At 42.7% G+C, this 19,191-nt stretch overlaps 1 protein-coding gene across 1 annotated transcript in view; it reads left to right on the top strand.

Annotated features, from left to right (window-relative positions):
* The window catches only part of Col4a4 (collagen type IV alpha 4 chain), a 109,777-nt gene that overhangs the window by 4,650 nt on the left and 85,936 nt on the right, over positions 1 to 19,191 (top strand). The window contains exons 2-4 of the mRNA XM_051190572.1: positions 8,823 to 8,990; positions 10,870 to 10,912; positions 16,834 to 16,911. Coding sequence (XP_051046529.1) covers positions 8,944 to 8,990; positions 10,870 to 10,912; positions 16,834 to 16,911 — 168 coding nt within the window. The 5' untranslated portion in view covers positions 8,823 to 8,943. The remainder of the gene's footprint in view (positions 1 to 8,822; positions 8,991 to 10,869; positions 10,913 to 16,833; positions 16,912 to 19,191) is intronic.

Raw genomic sequence — 19,191 nt, 5'->3', positions numbered from 1 at the left:
CCAATTATTTTGGCCATGCTGTCCACTGATAACTTTGTGCATATATTGATCATGCCTTTGACTCTCCTCAGTGAAGACTGTTGTGTGTGCTCCATACTGAACGTGTTGCTAAGAATCATAGTGATCTATGGGAAGTCTATGACTCTGAACTCCAAGGTTTTATTTTATTTTGTTTTTATAATTTATTTTATTGGGGAGAAAGTGAGCCAAAGTACCTGTGTGGAGGCCAGAGGATAGGTTGCCAAGGGATCTCCTCTTCTATTATGTGGGTTCCAGAGATCAAGCTCAGGTTACCAGGCTTAGTGGCCAGCTCATTTACCTGGTACAATGTCTCCATCCCTGAAGCCCAGGTTTGAGCTATCCTCTTAAATCTCTTCATACATTCCTGAGTGGCCAAACAATTCAAGGTGGAGTGTCTTCCCAGGTCTTGTCCTTAAGGAGGAGACCTATGGGGAGATCCCAGGCCCCTGGGATGAACTCCCACAGGAAGCCAGTGTAATTTAGAAGCAGGGCTGAAGATGGGGCACAGCCATGGGAGAAAGACATGATGGAGTCCCTAGGAGAGAAATGATCTTGCACAAGCCCAGCTATTCTTCCCCAAGGAAAGCTTTCCTACTATCTCAGAGAGGGCCACTGTACCCCACCTCAGCATTTCTGCCTAAACTTAGAGTGCATTTGGACACATTTAATAAAACTTGTCTTTTGGCTTAAGCACTTGCATATTGCCATCCTCTCTGTTTTATTTATAGAGGGCCCTTTGACCTCTAAAGTATTCATGTTTCTAGACTTGAATTCCAAACGCAAAGACCTCTTCTACAGGAGAACTCCAGCTCTCTGAGAACCATGGGGAACAGACTGTGTTTGTGGTACTGTGCCACACCATTTACAATTGGTTTTCTGTGTTCCAGAACTCCTTTCCTCTCAGAGAGCAACTTCCCTGAAACTCACTCACACATTTTCATAAAAGATATGAGTCTTCATAAAGCCCATGGCCTAGAACTTACTGTACATTTAGCCTCTGTCATCCTGATAACGACTATTTGTTACAGTGGGAAGGATGAGCGTTTTGAGAAACATAAGAGCAGAGGAGGAGGAAAGAGAAGAAGAAATAAGGGGGAGGGGAGAAAGTAACAGCAGAGGATGGGGGAGGGTGGAGAGGCCTTTGTATTTTTAGGGTGGGCATGAGTTACTTCTGTAATCCTACCCAGAACTGTCCCACAGTATGCTTCCACACTAACTGAAGAGTCACCCTTTTGCATAATTTCCTTTCCTTGATGTTTGAAAGATTTTTAAACCCCACCCACAGCACAAGCCCTTAGACCCAACCTATAGGAGGCAGAGGCAGGAGGATTATACCATCTTAAGAGTTTGAGATCAGCCCTGCCATCATAACAATATCACTAGCTAACTACTAACTAACTACTAACTAACTAACTAACTAACTAACTAACATCTCTAATAAACTAGCTCCTCCACCTAAACTAAAAGCTACTGTAACCCTTTCCTTTTAAAATCAAATAATCCCTTATTCTGGCCAGCCTCACTTTTTATATCTCTAACCTTCTCCGACATGTTGGGAAGGTTTTTTTTTCTTGTTTCTATTACTAATTAGGAAGGAAAGAAGGCAGTAGAGAAGGAAGAAAGGAAGAAAGGAATGGAGGCGGGAGGGAAGAGTTGTTGAGTCAGGTACTGCACAGGGCACTGATTTCGATTCATCTTGGCCCCTCGGTTATTAATTTTCTATACTGAGATATCTTGAGCTCAGAGGAATTATGGACTTGTGTAGGGCTACACTAACTCAACATAGGTCTTAATTACTGAATGAATTGACCGTGTGATGGTAGTGAATACCTGAACCCCAACCTTTCTAACTCTTATCCCCTAAACCATTTTGATGCAAGATCTGCATGGAGCGAACGGGATGCTCTACGCAGGAGCCACAGAGGCTTTCCACTTGGGAAGACAGTTTTCCACTTCCCTTGGCAATGGCTCTGCCTGAGGAATCAGCTGGTGCTATTGCCAGAGCCTCATTCCACAGACAGATCTCAGAAGTCTGAAAGGTTCAGGGAGCTGAAATAAGTGTAATTCCACAGGCAGGTAGAAAACTCATAGATGCAGGGAAATCTGGGGTTTAGAACTTAGAACCAACGATGCCACTCTGAGGTCAGAGACCAGTCTGGCTTAGAAATTTGGCTGGTCCTTCTTATAACATGTACCATGTTGTTCCTAGATGTGGCACTGTTGTGGTTACTGTCAAGTTTTCTGTTGATATTGGGAGGTAGACCTCACAAAGGAAGTGATACTAGAAGGCCATGTTGCCAGATTAGTGGGCGAGCTGAGATAGGGTGCCCTTGTCTCTGGCTTAACAGATCTCTTGCCAGTGTCATTTAAGGACTGCAGCATTCACTCACTGCAACCAGGGCTACAGGGTAGGAGAGGTGGGGTGGGCTGGCTCTAGGCCAGGGGCATTCTGTTCCAGCTGGAATTTAGAGTAGCTCTCAAGAATTTCCTTGAGTTGATGTCAAGTTTTTCCCTTTTAGAGAACATGAAGCTGCAGCCACATTCCGAGGGTCTTCGGACCACACAGACTCAGGACCCACATGAAACATCTTGTGAGGAATGAGGATGAATGTTTCCGCTAAAGAACTCAAATAAACCATGTTGTGGGCTTTTTTTGAGGGGGTGTGTCTTGGAGTAGAATCAGCTCAAATAAATGAAACCAATGGGACTAGATGGATCTTGTTCTGTTAGGTCAAACAGGCCTGACAGAGAGACGTACACCAAGCTCCATGCCAATCATATATTGCGGGTTTCATAGGAGTTAAGCACAGGAGATGGGGATGGGGGAAGTTTGGGAGAGAATGGGATAGGAACAGGCTGGTCAGTGGGTGGGAGGTCCTATTCAAGAAGAGTAAGACGTTCTAATAGCCACACCCTGTATATGTAGAAACACTACAATGATATATTTTGTACAATTTCAACATAAAGAAATGATAAACGAGAAAATGTTTGAGGAGATAGAGTTTTCCCTGGATTAACATTACACAGTGCTTATGTGTACTAACACATGGCTCCTCACCAACACATATTACTTTTATGTTTTCAAAATGTATTAGTAGAAATAAATTCTAATTTAAAATGATTACATTGTGTGTGTGTGTGTGTGTGTGTGTGTGTGTGTGTGAGTGAGTGTGTAGGGGATGCCTTTGTATGCCTGGGAGATGAGAAGACAGTTTTGGGGAGTCACTTCTCCCACCATGTCGGTTTTCAGATTAAACTCAAGCTATTGTGCTTGGCAACAAAAGTCATTATCCACTGGACCATAATGCCAATCTTGTTTTGTAAAAGATGAAAACAGGAACAAGTAACTAACATGTCTATTGGGAAATGGTTAACTCCATCCATCCATCCATCCATCCATCCATCCATCCATCCATCTATCCATCCATCTTCATACAGGGTTTCATGTAGCTCAGGCTGGCTTTGAAATCACCATGCAATCAGGATGGACCTTCAGCTTTTGGTCCTCATGCCTCCATGTCCCATGTTCTGGGATTTTGGGAACACACTATTACATCCTATTTATGCAGTGAACTCGGGGCTTCATGCATGTTAGGTAAGCACTCTGCCAACTGAACTACATTCCCAGCCCTGATCAACTTAACACTTAACAGGGAAGGTGTAGGCCATTAAAGGAAGTTCTCTAGTAGACTGGTGTAAATAAGGCTCCCCTACACATAACTGGGCATGGTTTCCTAATCTCTGAGAACTTTTCTTAATTTAAAAAAAAAATCATGTGTATGGGTGTTTGCCTAAATGTATGTCTGTGCAACACATGCATGCAGTACCTGCAGAGGTCAGGAGGGGGCGTCAGATCCCATGGAGATACAGCTAGTTGTAGGTCACTGTGTAGGTTCTGAGTGTTGAATCCCAGTCCTCTGGAAGAGCAGCCAGTGCTCTTAACTACCAAGACACCTCTTCTGCACCACCCACCACCTCTTTTAAATAAAAGCTCAAGTGTTGAAAAATTATAGTTTGGAAAGAGAAAAAGTATACAAAATAGTATATGCTCATGCTCAGAATGCACATGCTCAGAATGGTTTATTGCCGGAAAGACACTTCTGATAGTAGTCACGTCAGGTGGAAAGTACCTGCACTCATTGAGTAAGTAGGAAATTATTTCACAGAGAGAACAAAGCCTGGGCACTTAACAGAGCTCACAGATTTAGTGTCACCTATGGAGGAAAAGAACACTCCTATAAGCATTTCATGAGTAGAAAAGTTCCTTTGTTCATCTGATTCTCAACCTTGGCTACTCGCCCATATTGATGTGAGCACAGCAGAGTATACTCCAACCCAAGAACCTATTGCAAAGGAAACAAATTTCCAATGGTGCAACTCATGGAAATCTGGAAGGTCTTGGATCTGGTTCCCAGGATTGGAGCATTTGGAAAACATTGAGCAGAGACTCATAAGGCGTCCCCGGGGAGTTGAGAAACCAAGAGGAGTCCTGTTTAAAAACAAATGAAGTGGAGTTAATGATCACAAAGAGGTGGAGCAAGATAACATGGTGGCATTTGCTGGTCACACATGCTAGAAAGGACTTCTGTTTGTTTAGGGAGGAGAGTGGGGTGGGAGTCTGGAGACCTAACAGGGGCCTGTGGTGAGCAGGTACTTGGAAATGGACTTAAGTGCTGATATGCAATCTCTCTCTTGGAGAGCAAGAGAGCCTTCTGAATGAGTGGAACAGCCTTAGAACCTTCAGGAAGGGGAGGGCTTTCCATCTATCTCGTCGGTGCAGGCCCAATCACCTGGACACAGGAAGCCGGCTGTAAAACTACTGTAAGGAGTGGGGCAGTTTCCGATTTCCTCTTCAGCAACAGCATTTTCTGACTTCTTAGCAGAGTTGTTTTCCTCTGCATTCAAGCTCACTCATCACCTGGACTGTACCCTGGGCCATCTCTTGATGCATCTTTCTTCCTCCACTTCTTTTCTTCTTGTGTGTTCATTTCTGCTCTCCCACAGAACATCCTCTGTACCTTTAACCAGCCTGGAATCTGAGTTCTCTGTCACAGAGGCACATTTTGGGTTGGGCTGCTCTGAGTTCAGAGTTTATTGAGATCCTTCCCATAGGGCTGAGGTAGTGGAATGAGATAACAGAAAACCTGACCATGCTTTCACGGGATTCCGATGCCACCATGGCGCATGTCCCTTGTTTCTGTCAAAAAACAGGTAACTTCTGCAGAAATTGACTGTGTAGAGTATCATCTAACATTGTTTGCATACATCCTAGTATCATAGCATTTCAGGCTCTTTGAGTTATTTTCTTTGCCGCAGCAATAAACTCAAACATAAACATAGTGTCTAATCTAGTTCCACATAACATCAGCCATTAATGTAGGGTGTTAAGTTAGGGGGGCAGCTGTTGCAAGAGATAGGATGGTTTTTTAATGTATTTGGAAGCTGAACCAAACACTTCAATGTGCTTTACAATGGCCATTGCAACAAAGTTCTAATTTATATATACGTGTGTGTGTGTGTGTGTGTGTGTGTGTACATACATATATATATTATATCACAGTCATGAAGATAGAAAGTCTTTGTGTGGCTCACATATGCACATAACAGAGTACATCCGTCCACAATCTGCTCCTGATAGAAAGACCATTTCTTTCCTTTGGCAGCTCACTAGAACAGGTCTTCACACTGAAGCACACATTTCCCAGGGAACCAAAAACTGCTTCAGATTTGCATTATCTCTTTTTGTGGCAAATAGAAAGAATCAATGTCAATATTCTCAGCTGTGGTATGTGTTCTTCCTCAGAGTTGCTCTGTCTTTAATCAAGATTCTTCCCTCTCTTTTCACAATATTCCTTCTTATACTTTTCAAGAGAAGAGCACACTGTCTGTGCTCTGTTTTAACCTTCAAGTGGGTACAACCTGGAATGGCACAATACGAGGGTTTCTTTTGAGGAATTGTCTAGGTCAGGTTGGTCTGTTTACAACTCTGAACTCTGTGGGGGATTATCTTGACTATTGGTTGATGTAAAAAGACCCAGCCCACTGGAGGATGCACCATTCCTTAGGTGGGTAATCTTGACAGGAAGAAGTTTAATGAGAGTAAGCAGGAAGCATGGGTACATTCATTCTCTGCTCTTGACTGCCCCTGTGACTTCTCTGTAGTGATGAACCATATCCTGGAATAGTAATAAACCCTTCTCCCCTATGGTTGTTTTCTTAGGGTATTTTATCACAGCAACAGAAAAGAATCTGTGTTACTCCCATCCTGGGGCCATCCCAGATATCCCTAGGGCTCATTAGCCAGACAGACAAGCCTACTTGGGGAGCTCCCGGTTAATGCTAAACTATTTTTCAAGGAACAAGGCTGATGGCACCAGAGGAACACCACCAGAATTTGATCTATGGCCTTCACATACACACACACACGTGTGTATCAGCACACATAAACAATAGGGTATATATGGGGTGAATGCTACATAAATATAATTTCATAATAAAAACTGAGCATTGTGAATTTCCATTTAGGAATACACAGGCAACATTTTTACCTGTTGGTGGTGAAAATTGGACTGTGGTGGCATTATAATGCACTGGGTATTTCTAAAACGATACTGGAACTTTTTAATTTTGATATCTCCAGAAACCATCCATCCAAGAATATTGAGAAACTCCAGATGTTAGGATAGTCATCAAACTCCAGATGTTAGAGTAGTATCAGGCATAGTCCCCCTTCTTCTACATTTTAATAGTATTCCTCTGTGAAAACTTTTTAACAGAGTGCATAGCTGATGGTGGAGATTAACTGCATCAATTATTTTTTAATTATTTATTTATATATTTTTTAAGGTATGAGTGCTCCATCTACATGTATCCCTGCATGTCACAAGAGAGCATTGTGTCCCCCTATAGATGTTGTGAGCCACCATGTGGTTGGTGGGACTTGAACTCAGGACCTTTGGAAGACTAATAGTCAGTGTCTTAACCTCTGAGCCATCTCTCCTCTCTCCAGTCCCTGTGACTTTTTTTTTTTTTTTTTTTTTTTTTTTTTTTTTGAGACAAGGTTTCTCTATTGCTTTGGAACCTGTCCTGGAACTAGCTCTGTAGACCAGGCTGGCCTCAAACTCAGAGAGATCCACCTACCTCTGCCTCCCGAGTGCTGGGATTAAAGGTGTGTGCCACCAATGCCTGACTGCACCAATTATTTTTAATTAAAATACAAGTAGCTTTGATTTTTTTCATAAGTTTGGACAATTCTCCATTTGTTTACAATATTGAGTATAATTAAAAAGTGATTCAAAGCAATTTGTATTTTCTTTCTGAAATAGTAATTCATTTTATTGAGATTTATTTCCAGAATGTAACTTTAAATCAGAAGCTATTTAAAATGATCAGTTTGGGGGTAGAAAAGAACAATGTGTTCTCCATAATTGTATTTCTACTTGGTTTGGAAGCTATCATGGAATGTAGTTCCTCTACTCACCAGGGAAACTGGTCTTCAGTTGACACTGTGGTGAATTCATTTGCCCAGCTTTCATCCAGAAACTGAGAAGTAGCTTTTAATATCAGATGTGCCTGGTTCCCTTCTCCTTACCAGTTCCCACAAGGACAGGAGCTCAGAGGAGCCAAACTCTATTCTTTGAGATTTTAAATTCAAGGAGATTTTAGATCAAAGTAAAGAGTTCTTCAGGTTATGTTTAAAAATATGTTTTCTCTTGTTCACAAATAAAATTCAAAAAGCAAAACTCACCATTTTAATTCATCTAAAGTGTATAACTGAGTAGATCCAGATAAAGTCATGAGGTACACTATGACCATTCTCTAATTCCAGAACATTACTGTCATCCTCAAGGTCACCCTGTACTGCCCAGTTTTCCATTTGCTCCTACCCATGATGCTTGCTAATCTACTTTCTGCCTCTGGATTTGCCCATTGTGTATGTCCTTTTGACACGCACAATGATTTCAAGGTTCATCCATGCAGCAGCAATATCCATGTATAGTTACTTATTATGGCACAATAATATTCCATTACATTGTATAATATTTTGCTTTTCCATTAATAGATCAATTTACTTTTTTCGATTGTGGTTATTATGAATATTCATGTACAAGGATACTGTGAAAGTGTGTTTTTAGTTCTTATAAATCTTTTTCCACTTTTCAAAAATATACTTACTACACATGGAGGACTTGAGAATGGTTCAATTTCTATTTTACTTCTTTTTACCATTTAAACTTAATTTACAAGGGGTTGAAGAGATCACTCAATGGTTAAGAGCACTCAGTGGCTAAGAGCACTAGCTAACCTTTCAGAGGACCTGAATTTAATTTCCAGAACCCACGTGGTGGTAGATAACTGTCCCTGACTTCAGCTCCAGGGGAATCAGATGCCCTCTTCTGGCCTCCTTGGACACTGCATGCACATGGTGCACAACCACGTGTAGGCAAAACACCCATACACATAAAACAAAAAGAAAGGGGAAACCTTTTGCAAAGATAGTCTACAAAGTCACGGCTTTCTTTATGGTACTTTCATGCATTCCTCATCCTCACCCTTCACCTCACCCTGTTCCTCTTTTCCATGTCTCTGCCCCTCCTCACCATACCCTCTTGCCCCTAATAGGATATTTTAATCTCTAAGGATGTTTATTCAGTATGACAAGCACTAAGGAAAGATTGCTATATCAACAGCTGTTGGGGTTGTTTAAAAATGTTTTCATCACTAGAATAATGGAAGCCATTACTCTCAATTTTATTACACACTGTTGTTATGAGAGACATATTTGTATTTCACACATGCAGATTCTAACACGGGACACAGGCTCCCCACTGTCCATGACAGTCTTCTGGAAAAGAGGAGAAGACTGGAGGAGTATTTTGGACCCAGGGGTCATCAGTGAGGCTACCTGTGCTGCGGGTCTTCATGAGGTGCTTTTTCAGATGGACCAAGCCCTCAGCCACAGGCCCGTGGTGAGTATCCTTGGTGTTCTCATGTCTTTATGGAATGATTTCTGCTGGCGTTTAGAGCCCATCCTGACATTTAAATGCCAACATCTTTCCACAAATGCACCCACATCATGATAGAATATAAAGCTGTGCTATACAACTAAAAGCCCCGGGTTCCTGCTTTCTTACTAGACATGAACAGTAAAAGCATTAAATATCCAGAACTTCAGGGTTCCTGACACCAGTGGAGAACAAAGCATTTGTATGAATGCAAAGGATGAGTTAATGATCTCAAAGATATATACATGCTGATTTTTGTTAATATGTTATTTTCATGAGAAGAGGAATTTATAGTTCAGGTGATCTTGAGTGGGAGAGGGGATCTTGTACTTTTTGGGTAGACCCAATGTCATCACAAGGATTCTTAGATGTGAAAGGAAGAGGGAGACTACCTTCAGTGAACAAGATGTCACATCAGAAGCAGAGACCGCAGAACACTAACTTTGGAAACAGAAAGGACTGTGAGCCAAAGAAGAGGAACACTTCTGGAATCCGGAAAGGGCAAGAACCAGACTCTCCATGTTTAGGAACACAGGCCCCAAACACCTTGATTTCAGGCAGTGAGACCCTCTAGCTCTGGTCTCTTAATCAGTGTCACACTCTGATACTGGCAGATGTTTCTGTCTCACCAGGTCCTGTAGCCCTTTAGTCCCAAATAAACACACAGAGGCTTATAATAATTATAAATTGTTTGGCCTATGGCTCAGGCTTCTTATTGGCTATCTCTCTCTCATATTAACCCATTTCTATTAAACTATGTATTGCCATGTGTCTGTGGCTTACCCATAATGCCCCGGTATGTTACTCTTTTGGTGGCTACATAGGTTTCCTTGGTGACTCACTCCTGGTTCCTCTTCCCAGAACTCTCCTAGTCTAGTAGCCCTGCCTATACTTCCTGATTGGCTACTGGCCAACCAGTATGTATTCATCAACCAATAAGAGAAAAATATATTTAGACCATACAGAAGGACATCCCCCATCACCCAGAGACAATGCTTTGTTGTTGTCTATAGTATTTCTGTTACTCCAAGAGAAAAGACTAGATTGTGGATAAAGAAGATTCACTTAGCACATGATTCCAATGGGGAAAGGCTACCTAAAACCAAGTCCAAGGCTTGTTTCCTGTTCTCTTACCATCAAGGATGGAGGTGGACCTAGGGGTATGTATAGTTTGGCCAGGAGCATGAAGTCACCACAGATATTCAAGAACCAGATGAGATAAAGTGCACTGAGAGCCTTTGATGGAGAGTTGGACACCCCAAGCAAACGTTTGCTTGGCTTTTCTTGATCATGTCCTCTCTCTTGTTAACATTTATTTGTAATAGCAGCAAAGCCCTAGGTGGATTTTGGCTATGGACCACCTTCACCACACTTTCCCTAATAATTTCACATTATTCCCACTCAGCCCAGGCTGTTATTCTCATTCAGCAGCTTTCCATGTACCACTCCTCCTTGCAAAGGTCCCTTTAAATGACAACTCAGATACACCTGTGTGTTCCTGACTACAGCTGCCTCCCTCTCTCTTTCCTCTAGCTTTCCAGAGAGTCATCTCAACTCCCTTCACTCATCTGTTCACTCAGGCCTCAATCTCACCCTGGGTAGCCTTATGGACTCCAACATCAGGGCCTTCCAAATATCCACACCAAAGGCCTTCAGTATGTCTTCCTTGACTGATAAGAGGGGAGGCAATGATGCCAGCCAGCCAGATGATGGCATTGACTGTGTTGGATGGTAGCAGTTCTAAGTGAGAACCAGCCTTCCGGAGTGGAGTTAATACTGTTACTCTGCTTAGCTTGTTTTCCATTAAAACAAACACTTACTCTATGTTTTTGCTTTTTCACAGGTCACTAATATTTATTCTCTTTACCATACGATATGAATATGGCGTAAGTATATGAATTCATTCTCTACATGGGAATTATACTTTGTTGAATATATGATTCTTTGCATGGACATATGATTTATATGTTTTTAGAATATTTTTAAAGTAGTCACTCTCTGGGGCTCAGACTTCATATCTGTGAAATGGACATTGAGATAAGACACAGCCCAGGGCCACTTTGATATTTTTCCAATCAAAACTGCTTATAGAATTGCCTGGGTGTTGGAGACGTCTTTATCTTAAAATAACCACAGCCCTTCCTTACATTCTTTTTTATTTGGAACAGAAAAGGAGTAGCTGGGGCATTTCAGAATTAAACAGAGAAATGTAAGACTCAGTCTGAATGCTTTTGAGCTGTAGAGAAAGGCCAGCCTGTTACTAGCCCTCTGTCTTATGCTCCCTTGGGGAAGAATCCCCTAATTATGAACCCAACCTCACAGGTTTCAGGGGTGCCTGGTTAAGGGATGCCTGCCGTTCTGGCTGAGGACCACTGGAGTGACTGGGATCTGCTCTATTAAAGTCCCCTGATTACCAGAGACCTTTGCAAAGTAACTGAAATAGGAAATTATCTCTACTCCCCTTTTATCAACCCAGGTCAAGGAACGAGAAGCCCTTGATACTTGGTTCTCCCTAGTTTCTTACTCTTTAACCCAACTAAGACTCAGACCTAGTCCCATGTTAATTAGAGAGAGAGAGAGAGAGAGAGAGAGAGAGAGAGAGAGAGAGAGAGAGAGAGACTGACTTGTCCTGTTTAGTTAGTGCACCTTTGAGAATGCCCCCATGTGGTGCTTATCTTGGATGTGTTTTTTTTTTTTTCCTAGTTAATCTTACCTGAGTCTTCCAACCTTATTTTTGTATTGCATGCACTTATTTTTCTATTATGAAAATTTGCATCATCTTAAAATTCATTCCCCTTGCTCCTTATATCCTTGTGAGTGAATGTGATTCCTCAACCAAAGATAGTTCAATCTTGGGCTCTCCCCTCAGCTTGTGGTGCAGGCAGATTTTAGAGTCTTCATGTAGAGAGCAGTGAGATAATCACTGGGATTCAAGGGGAAGGTGTGAATTGCCACAGTGCCCATGGAAGACAGTTCGCATTATCTACCAAGAGTTTAAATGTACATTCCTTGGGGGCAAGAATGCATTGATTTAGTCTGTCACATATTTTTTTTTTCTGGCATGTGCAAAGATGAATACACAAGAGTGTTAACTGCAGGGTGGTGTTGAGCTGCTGAGGAAGGGCACAGCCTAAGTATTCACCAGTAGGGAGTGAGTGCACAAGTGTTGATGCTGTAAGAGCTGGATAGCAGCAGGAGCATGTCAGAATGAATGGGAAAACAGGGATTATGTGAAAACGGCCAGGTCCTAGGCAGCCTACCACTTGGGTATCAATGAAACAATCCGAATCACCAGCATGTGATTGAATAAGCTTATTACTCCTAGATAGCAATGCAAAGAGATGGATCCTCTGAGGGTAGGGAACTTGAGGCCAAGACATAAAGAGAAAATGTTCTCTAATATGCCATGCTTTTATACAGTTTGATGTTTTGGTTTTGTATGTTATTTTCTTCCAAAAAAACAGAGAGTGGGTACAAATACAGGACAGAGTTAATTGTTTTTAAGAAGTTAATGCTTTACTAAGCATGTGTTTTATGACATCTGAGGTGCAGAAGGATGACTTCTGTTTTCTCCTTTGAGGAAAAATAAGTTGGCTTGGTTGTAGATGCATTTCCATTGAGTTTATGAGTGTAGGTATGTTCCCAGTGAGTGTGTGAGTGTAGGTATGATATTAGTGAGTGTGGGTATTGGTGTGTTTCCAGTGAGTGTGTGAGTGAAGGTGCATTCCCAGTGAGGTTTTAAGTATGGGTATTGTCTTAGGGTTTCTATTGCTGGAACAAAACACCATAACCAAAAATCAGGTTGGGGAGGAAAAAGTTTATTTGGCTTATACTTGCATATCGTTGTTGATCACTGAAGGAAGTCAGAACAGAAACTCAAATGGGTCAGGATCTCAAAGGAAGGAGCTGCTGCAGAGGTCATGGAGAGGAGCTGTCTACTGGCTTGCTTCCCATGACTTGCTCAACCCACCCTCTTATAGAACCCAGGACCAATAGCCCAGGGATGGCGCCATCCACCATGGGCTTGGCCCTCCCCCATTAATCACCAAATAAGAAAATGCCTTACAGCTGGATCTCATGGAGGCATTTCCTTGACTGAGGCTCCTTCCTCTGACAACTCTAGCTTGTGTCAAGTTGACACACAAAACCAGCCAGTGCAGGTATATTCCTAGCCATTGTGGTTGAGGCTATGAATGTTTAATTGCCTGTGATATTTATTGTTCTTGTCCTTTTCAAAGCCTTTACATGATCCCTCTCTCTCTCTCTCTCTCTCTCTCTCTCTCTCTCTCTCTCTGTGTGTGTGTGTGTGTGTGTGTGTGTGTGTGTGTGTGTGTGTTTGCTGAGTATGGAGGCTAGTAGACAAACTCAGATGCTGCACTTTAGGCATCACCCACCTCTATTTCTGTTTGTGTTTCTTTTGGAGACAGGATCTCTCATTGTCCTGGAACTTGCCAAGTAGGTTAAGATGGTGGCTGCTTAGCAAGTCCTGGGGATATGCTAATCTCTACCTCACCAGGGCTGGGATCACACGCCTCTGCCACCATATGTAGTTTTTTTGTTTGTTTGTTTTTGTTTTTTAACATGGGGTCTGAATGTCACACTCAGTATCTCCTCATCCAGTACATCATTGTGAAGTAAGACTCTCCCTTTGCAAGTTCCCACCCCCATTTCACATGTCAGTGAATGTCTGTGGTGATATATTATTCATGATATATTGAAGCTTGCATGAGGATTCTGAAAGAAAAATCAGCCACAGCTATATTAATTCCCATCACACTAGCTAGCCAGGAAGCTGTAGCACAGACCTTTAATCCCTGTACTCAGGTAGATGGATCTCTGCTAGTTTGAGGCCACATTGACTACACAAAATTGATCCAATCCTAAAAGAAAGAGCTCACCCAAAGGTGATCTCAGCACCTGGGATCACACACCTTTGATCCCAGCACTAGGAGTGATATGGCTAGGCAGAGAAAGAAATAAAATGAGGAGGAGACTGGAATGGAGAGCTTTTGCCCTTGAGGATTCATGGAGACAGGATGCCATTTCAGCTGGGCAGAGGTTAAGATCTACTGGCTTGGCTGCTTTGCTTCTCTGATCGTCAGGCAAGCTTTAATAAATCATAAATAATATATCACCACAGGTGCCTCTTTCTTAGAATCTGCAAATCTATTTTAAAATGATCCCTGAAATGTAACCCTGCCTCACATATCTCAGTGATGTTTGGCAAAAATAAGCAAATATCAAATAAACATCCTGCCTTTGTTATCAAGGCATCTAATCTACTGACTCCATTTTTCATCATTATCTTGGTATTTCACTGAACACAATAATGAATTCTGACCTTAAATGAATCCAGGTACTCAGACTAGCTACTGTGCTTGCATGCTGTCCCAGGCAAGCCTGGGCATTTCATTCCTAACCTTTCAGAGTTTTGAACTCACAGATAACAATGGTAATTAAAATTTAAGCATCATACAATCCTGAAATTTCAACCTCGTTTATTTATGTGTGGTTTACATGGTGTGTGCGCATGGGTTCATACACATGCATGGGGAGGACAAAGGTCAACACTGAGTGTATTTCTATTGCTCTCCACCATTAATTGAGACAGAGTTTCTTACCAATCTGGAGTTTAACAATTTAGCCATACTACCTGTCCAGCAGGTCCCAGGGATCCCCCTGCCTCCGCCCCCTGGGCACTGGGATTGCAGGCCTGCACTGCTGTGCCCAACCTTGTACACTGGGTGACAGAAACCAGAACCCAAGTCCTCATGCCCACGTGGCAGGCTCTTTAAAGACTGGTCTGTCTCTTAGCCCCTCAAACCCTCAGATTCTTCAATGCTTTTAATGACCCACAAGACCTTTCTTTATAAAGATGTCTTTTTCATTTAATGTGTAAAGATATTTTCTCTTTGATACATCTGAAGATGTTCCTTTTTATCTCAGAGTTGGAGTTTTTATTCCTGTGAAGTAAACCATGACCATGACAACTCTTATAAAGGAAAACATTTCATTGGGGCTGGCTTACAGGTTCAGAGGTTCAGTCCATTATCGTCATGGTTAAGAACCATGGCGGCATGCAGGCAGGCATTATGCTAGAGAGGTAGCTGAGAGTTTATATCTAGTTTGGCAAGCAGCAGGAAAAGAGAGACACTGGGCCTGTCTTGAGCATTTGAAATCTCAAAGCCCACCCTCCCCCAGTGATACACTTCCGCCAACAAATCCACTTGTCCTAATCCTTTCAAATAATGCTACTCCCTGTGTGCCTATGGGGGCCATTTTTATTCAAACCCCAACACTGCCCCTTAAAGGAAGCTTAGATTGAGTGATTAAAAAAACCTTTGTGTAGACCTTTTGTCTTTTATCATCCTCACCCATATTTATGGATATATACATGTAGTTGTGTGTGCTAATGTGCATATTTACATGTAATATGCATATTAACATGCATGTATTACACCTACTTACTGGTCTTCCACCAGGATTATAACTATTGGTTTAGTGGCTTCCTTCCTTCCTCCTTCCCTTTCTTTCTCTTTTCTTTTTCCCATTTTTTTTTTTTTTTTTTTTTTTTTTTTTTGTGACGGTGTGTCATATAACCTAGGCTGGCCTTGAACTTGAGCTGATCCTCTGGCCTCGAGAATGCTGTGGTTAGAGGTTAGCTGTCTTCTATTTCTTTCATTTTACATTAGTGTATATTCATTGACTTAAGCTTAAAAGATGTATCAATTATACAAACAGGCAAGGTTGGTATAGACAAAGTTTGTCTCTATGCTTTTTTGATTATCTTTTTTCTGCACCTAGCATCTAACTCCCCTTTACCACCTGAGCTATACCCTTAGTGGGTGAAAACAAGCACGGGAAGCTTGCTGTTTTATTGTAAAGACTGTACCTATGGACATAGTAATTCCCGGACTACACTCAGTACTGAGGTGGTTGATGGCACTGGGTATAGATAATGTGGAAGTGTAATGGATGGTGAGGTGCTGTGTCTCACAAGGGGCAGGAACGTGCGTGCGTGCGTGCGTGCGTGCGTGCGTGCGTGCGTGTGTGTGTGTGTGTGTGTGTGTGTGTGTGTGTGTGTGTGTACTGACTGACTTGTAGGGAGAATTAAAGAAAAGTCTGTTAAAACAGGAAAAGGCCCAAATGACTCAGGTTCGGGAGCTTCTGACTGAGGGACACATTAGAGGAACCACCTTGGAGTACCAGAAAATTGCAGAAATTTAAATTCAAATTGCAAGATTTACCTGGAGAATTGTCCTAGGAAGGATTCGTTTGGTGAGGATCACTTACCCTAGCTGATCTTGGAGACACAAGGAGGCTGTGGGGAGGAAGTCAAGCTTATCACTGAAACTAGACTTGGGTTGTGCACAGCTTGCCTAACCACATATTTATACCCCTCGACTGTTCCCAACTTGGTACTGAGGTCTTCATAGGAGAGAAAGCCTCTAGATGAGTCTGGCTCTGGTAGCTTCTGAATACGTTTCCTTTCTCTCCAGTGTCCTCCGGGATGGAGGGTCTGACCCATGCAACAGTACCCCGAGGATTGTATCATGGTAGGGCTGCTCCTCCTTTTTATGTGCCAGTACTACTCATTGCAGCCATGTGTGATAGTGTACTTGTGAAGCTGAGGCAGGAGTATCAAAAGTTTGATAGCAGCCTGGCTACATAGACAACCTGTCTCAGAGTAAACCCATTAATATTTGATTTCCCTGGCTCAAAAGGTAAAAACCACCATGTGGGATTTGCACGTGTTGGACTTGATGTATTGTGTACTCTACCTGTCCTCTATGGCTTTACTTTCCAGAGTAGCAAGAAATATGGCAGCCCCTGTGGAGGAAGAAACTGCTCTGTCTGCCAGTGTTTTCCTGAAAAGGGATCTCGGGTGAGTGATGCAGAAATCAACTCTGACAGCCTGGATTTCACACCATTTTGAGTATTTACCCAGTCTCAGGTCCTTAGCATGTGTTAGTAGCCAGTGGTGCATATCTTCCCCAGTGAATAGTTCTTCACATTCTTGGAAAATGTTACAACTAATTTAGACTACATGTGAAGCTGGACTCTCTGGGTAGCGCAGTTAACCCTGTGTTTTATACTACACTAAGGTCATGAATCATCCTATGAAGAAAGGTCTATAGTGTCTGTCCCTCTAGATCACCTCCTCTAAGATTTATTGTTTATTAGTGTTTTAAAGGCTTTGAGAAGTGTGTGAAACAAAACAAAACAAATACTGTTTAACTTGGGTTAAAGTCATCTTTCCAGACATGTGTTTGCCAGGGACTATTCTATGTGCTCAAAATGCCTTCCTTAGCTCACTGACTCCTCACATTATATGCACTAACTGTGCTGTACAGAAGACTGAGTCAGAGGTCAGTTTCTAGCTCAAAACCACCCAGAATAGTTCTGCTGCCAACTGGACTCTTACCTATTTTGTAAAGCATAGAGTCCATCTTGGCTACTTTCTTTCACATCTCAGGAACTTAGCAACATTTCCCTGTGCACAGCAGTCTGCAGCTGTGAATTTGTGCGTGCTGAAATTCAGATGAAGCAACCCTTTGCTTCAAAGTCCTCACATCATTTTTTTTGGGGGGGGGGGTGTGGACTGAAATGTAACTCTTTACATTTTAGACAAACATAGCTGTGTATTATTTAAAGTGAATGGTTAAGGTTGACCGTCTTTCATTAACTCTGGATACTTTTGAGGTTGAGCCAATGATTTGGTTGTGGGACTCTTCATGCATTCAGGCTACTGAAAACAGATACAGGACACTGGGGCCTTAATCAACTTAAATCTGTTTCTCATAGTTCTGGAAGCTGAGAAGCCAAGATCAAGGTGTCTGCCAATGACAGCCATTCCTTGGCTTGAGGATGATGTCCTTGTGGGAGTGAGTGAGTGAGTGAGGGAGTGAGTGTGAGAGAGAATGCACTGTTGTCTAGGGTCTTCTCAGAACGGCTTGATGGTGATGATGAAGTTACTTCCCAAACTCCATCTCCTACTCTAGACATACTGGATCTTGGGATTTTAACATGTGAATAATAAGGGGCATAAGCAAACATTCACTCCAAATGGTGTCCGTATCAGTCCCACAGGGTATCCATGGCTCAGAGAGCATGCAAGTCTTTAGGGCAAAACGCTTTCTTCCTCTTGCTGCAAGGCTTTATTGATGTACTCATGAGTCTAGAAACCCCAGTCCACTTAATTCTGTGGTTCTTTGCTGGGGACCTTCTTGTTTCACCCACCTTTCTGGGGACATGTTTTAGTTATCACTGCTGAGTGGAGGGAGCGGCTGGGTCTAATGGTAGAGGCCAACAGCATGGCTCATGCAGGGTCCCTTCTACACCAGAGGTTGATCGACAGCACCATCAGTACACACATAGAGAAGACCTGCTCTCACCTCAACAGCTCAGTGGGATGGGTGTGGTTGTTTGTGTTTCCATCTGACAGTATAAGGAACCCAGATCAGAGCCAGCAACCACATCCAGGTGCCTAGCCTCACCTCCAGCACTGGCTCCACAGGCATGGAAAGGTTATTGAACTCTAGGTTCCAACACCTGGGTCTACTGTCACTTTGTGAGCTCAAGTGGGTCCTTCCTGAGATTAGCCCTTTATATTTGCTACCTGGTTCCTGTTTCCATTCTTAAAGGTCTCCGTGGTTTCCATGACCACAAGCCAGTGACTGTGTACAGAGTGTGCTTTTAAGCCCCCCCCCCAGCTCCCGTGGCTGTGTGTGGATTGTGACATTCCCGAGGCTGAGATGTTCTCTGCTCTGTGTGTGTCCCAGGTAGTGGGTGGCCGAGGGGCTGTGTGTACAGCCCTGGACAACCTCCGCCTCTCTGGGTGGTTGAAATCTTCCTGTGAGGGCTGCAGGTGTGGGTGACATTTTCCAGCAGAGAATGTGGGAGGAAGACCATATGTCAGTGCAGGGGATGGAGATGTGGGCACCCAGTCCTCAGCATCCAGCCAAGCTCTTGAACTACAGTGGCAGCTCCAGGCAGAGTGATGAATAATAACAAGTTGACAGTGAATTTCAGTGTCTCATTGAGGCTACTCATCCCATTTAGGGAAAGTTGGCATCCCCAAGAAGGAAGCTGTTCCTCCTCTGTGAGCTCACTGGGTAATTTGTTCAAACCCTACCCTAGAATTGTTTGGACTGAAGTAATTCTT

Source organism: Phodopus roborovskii, unplaced genomic scaffold (assembly GCF_943737965.1).
Source record: "Phodopus roborovskii unplaced genomic scaffold, PHOROB, whole genome shotgun sequence".
NCBI lineage: Eukaryota > Metazoa > Chordata > Mammalia > Rodentia > Cricetidae > Phodopus > Phodopus roborovskii.
Note: the sequence above shows the minus strand (reverse complement) of the source record. Positions and strands in the feature narration are given on the sequence as shown.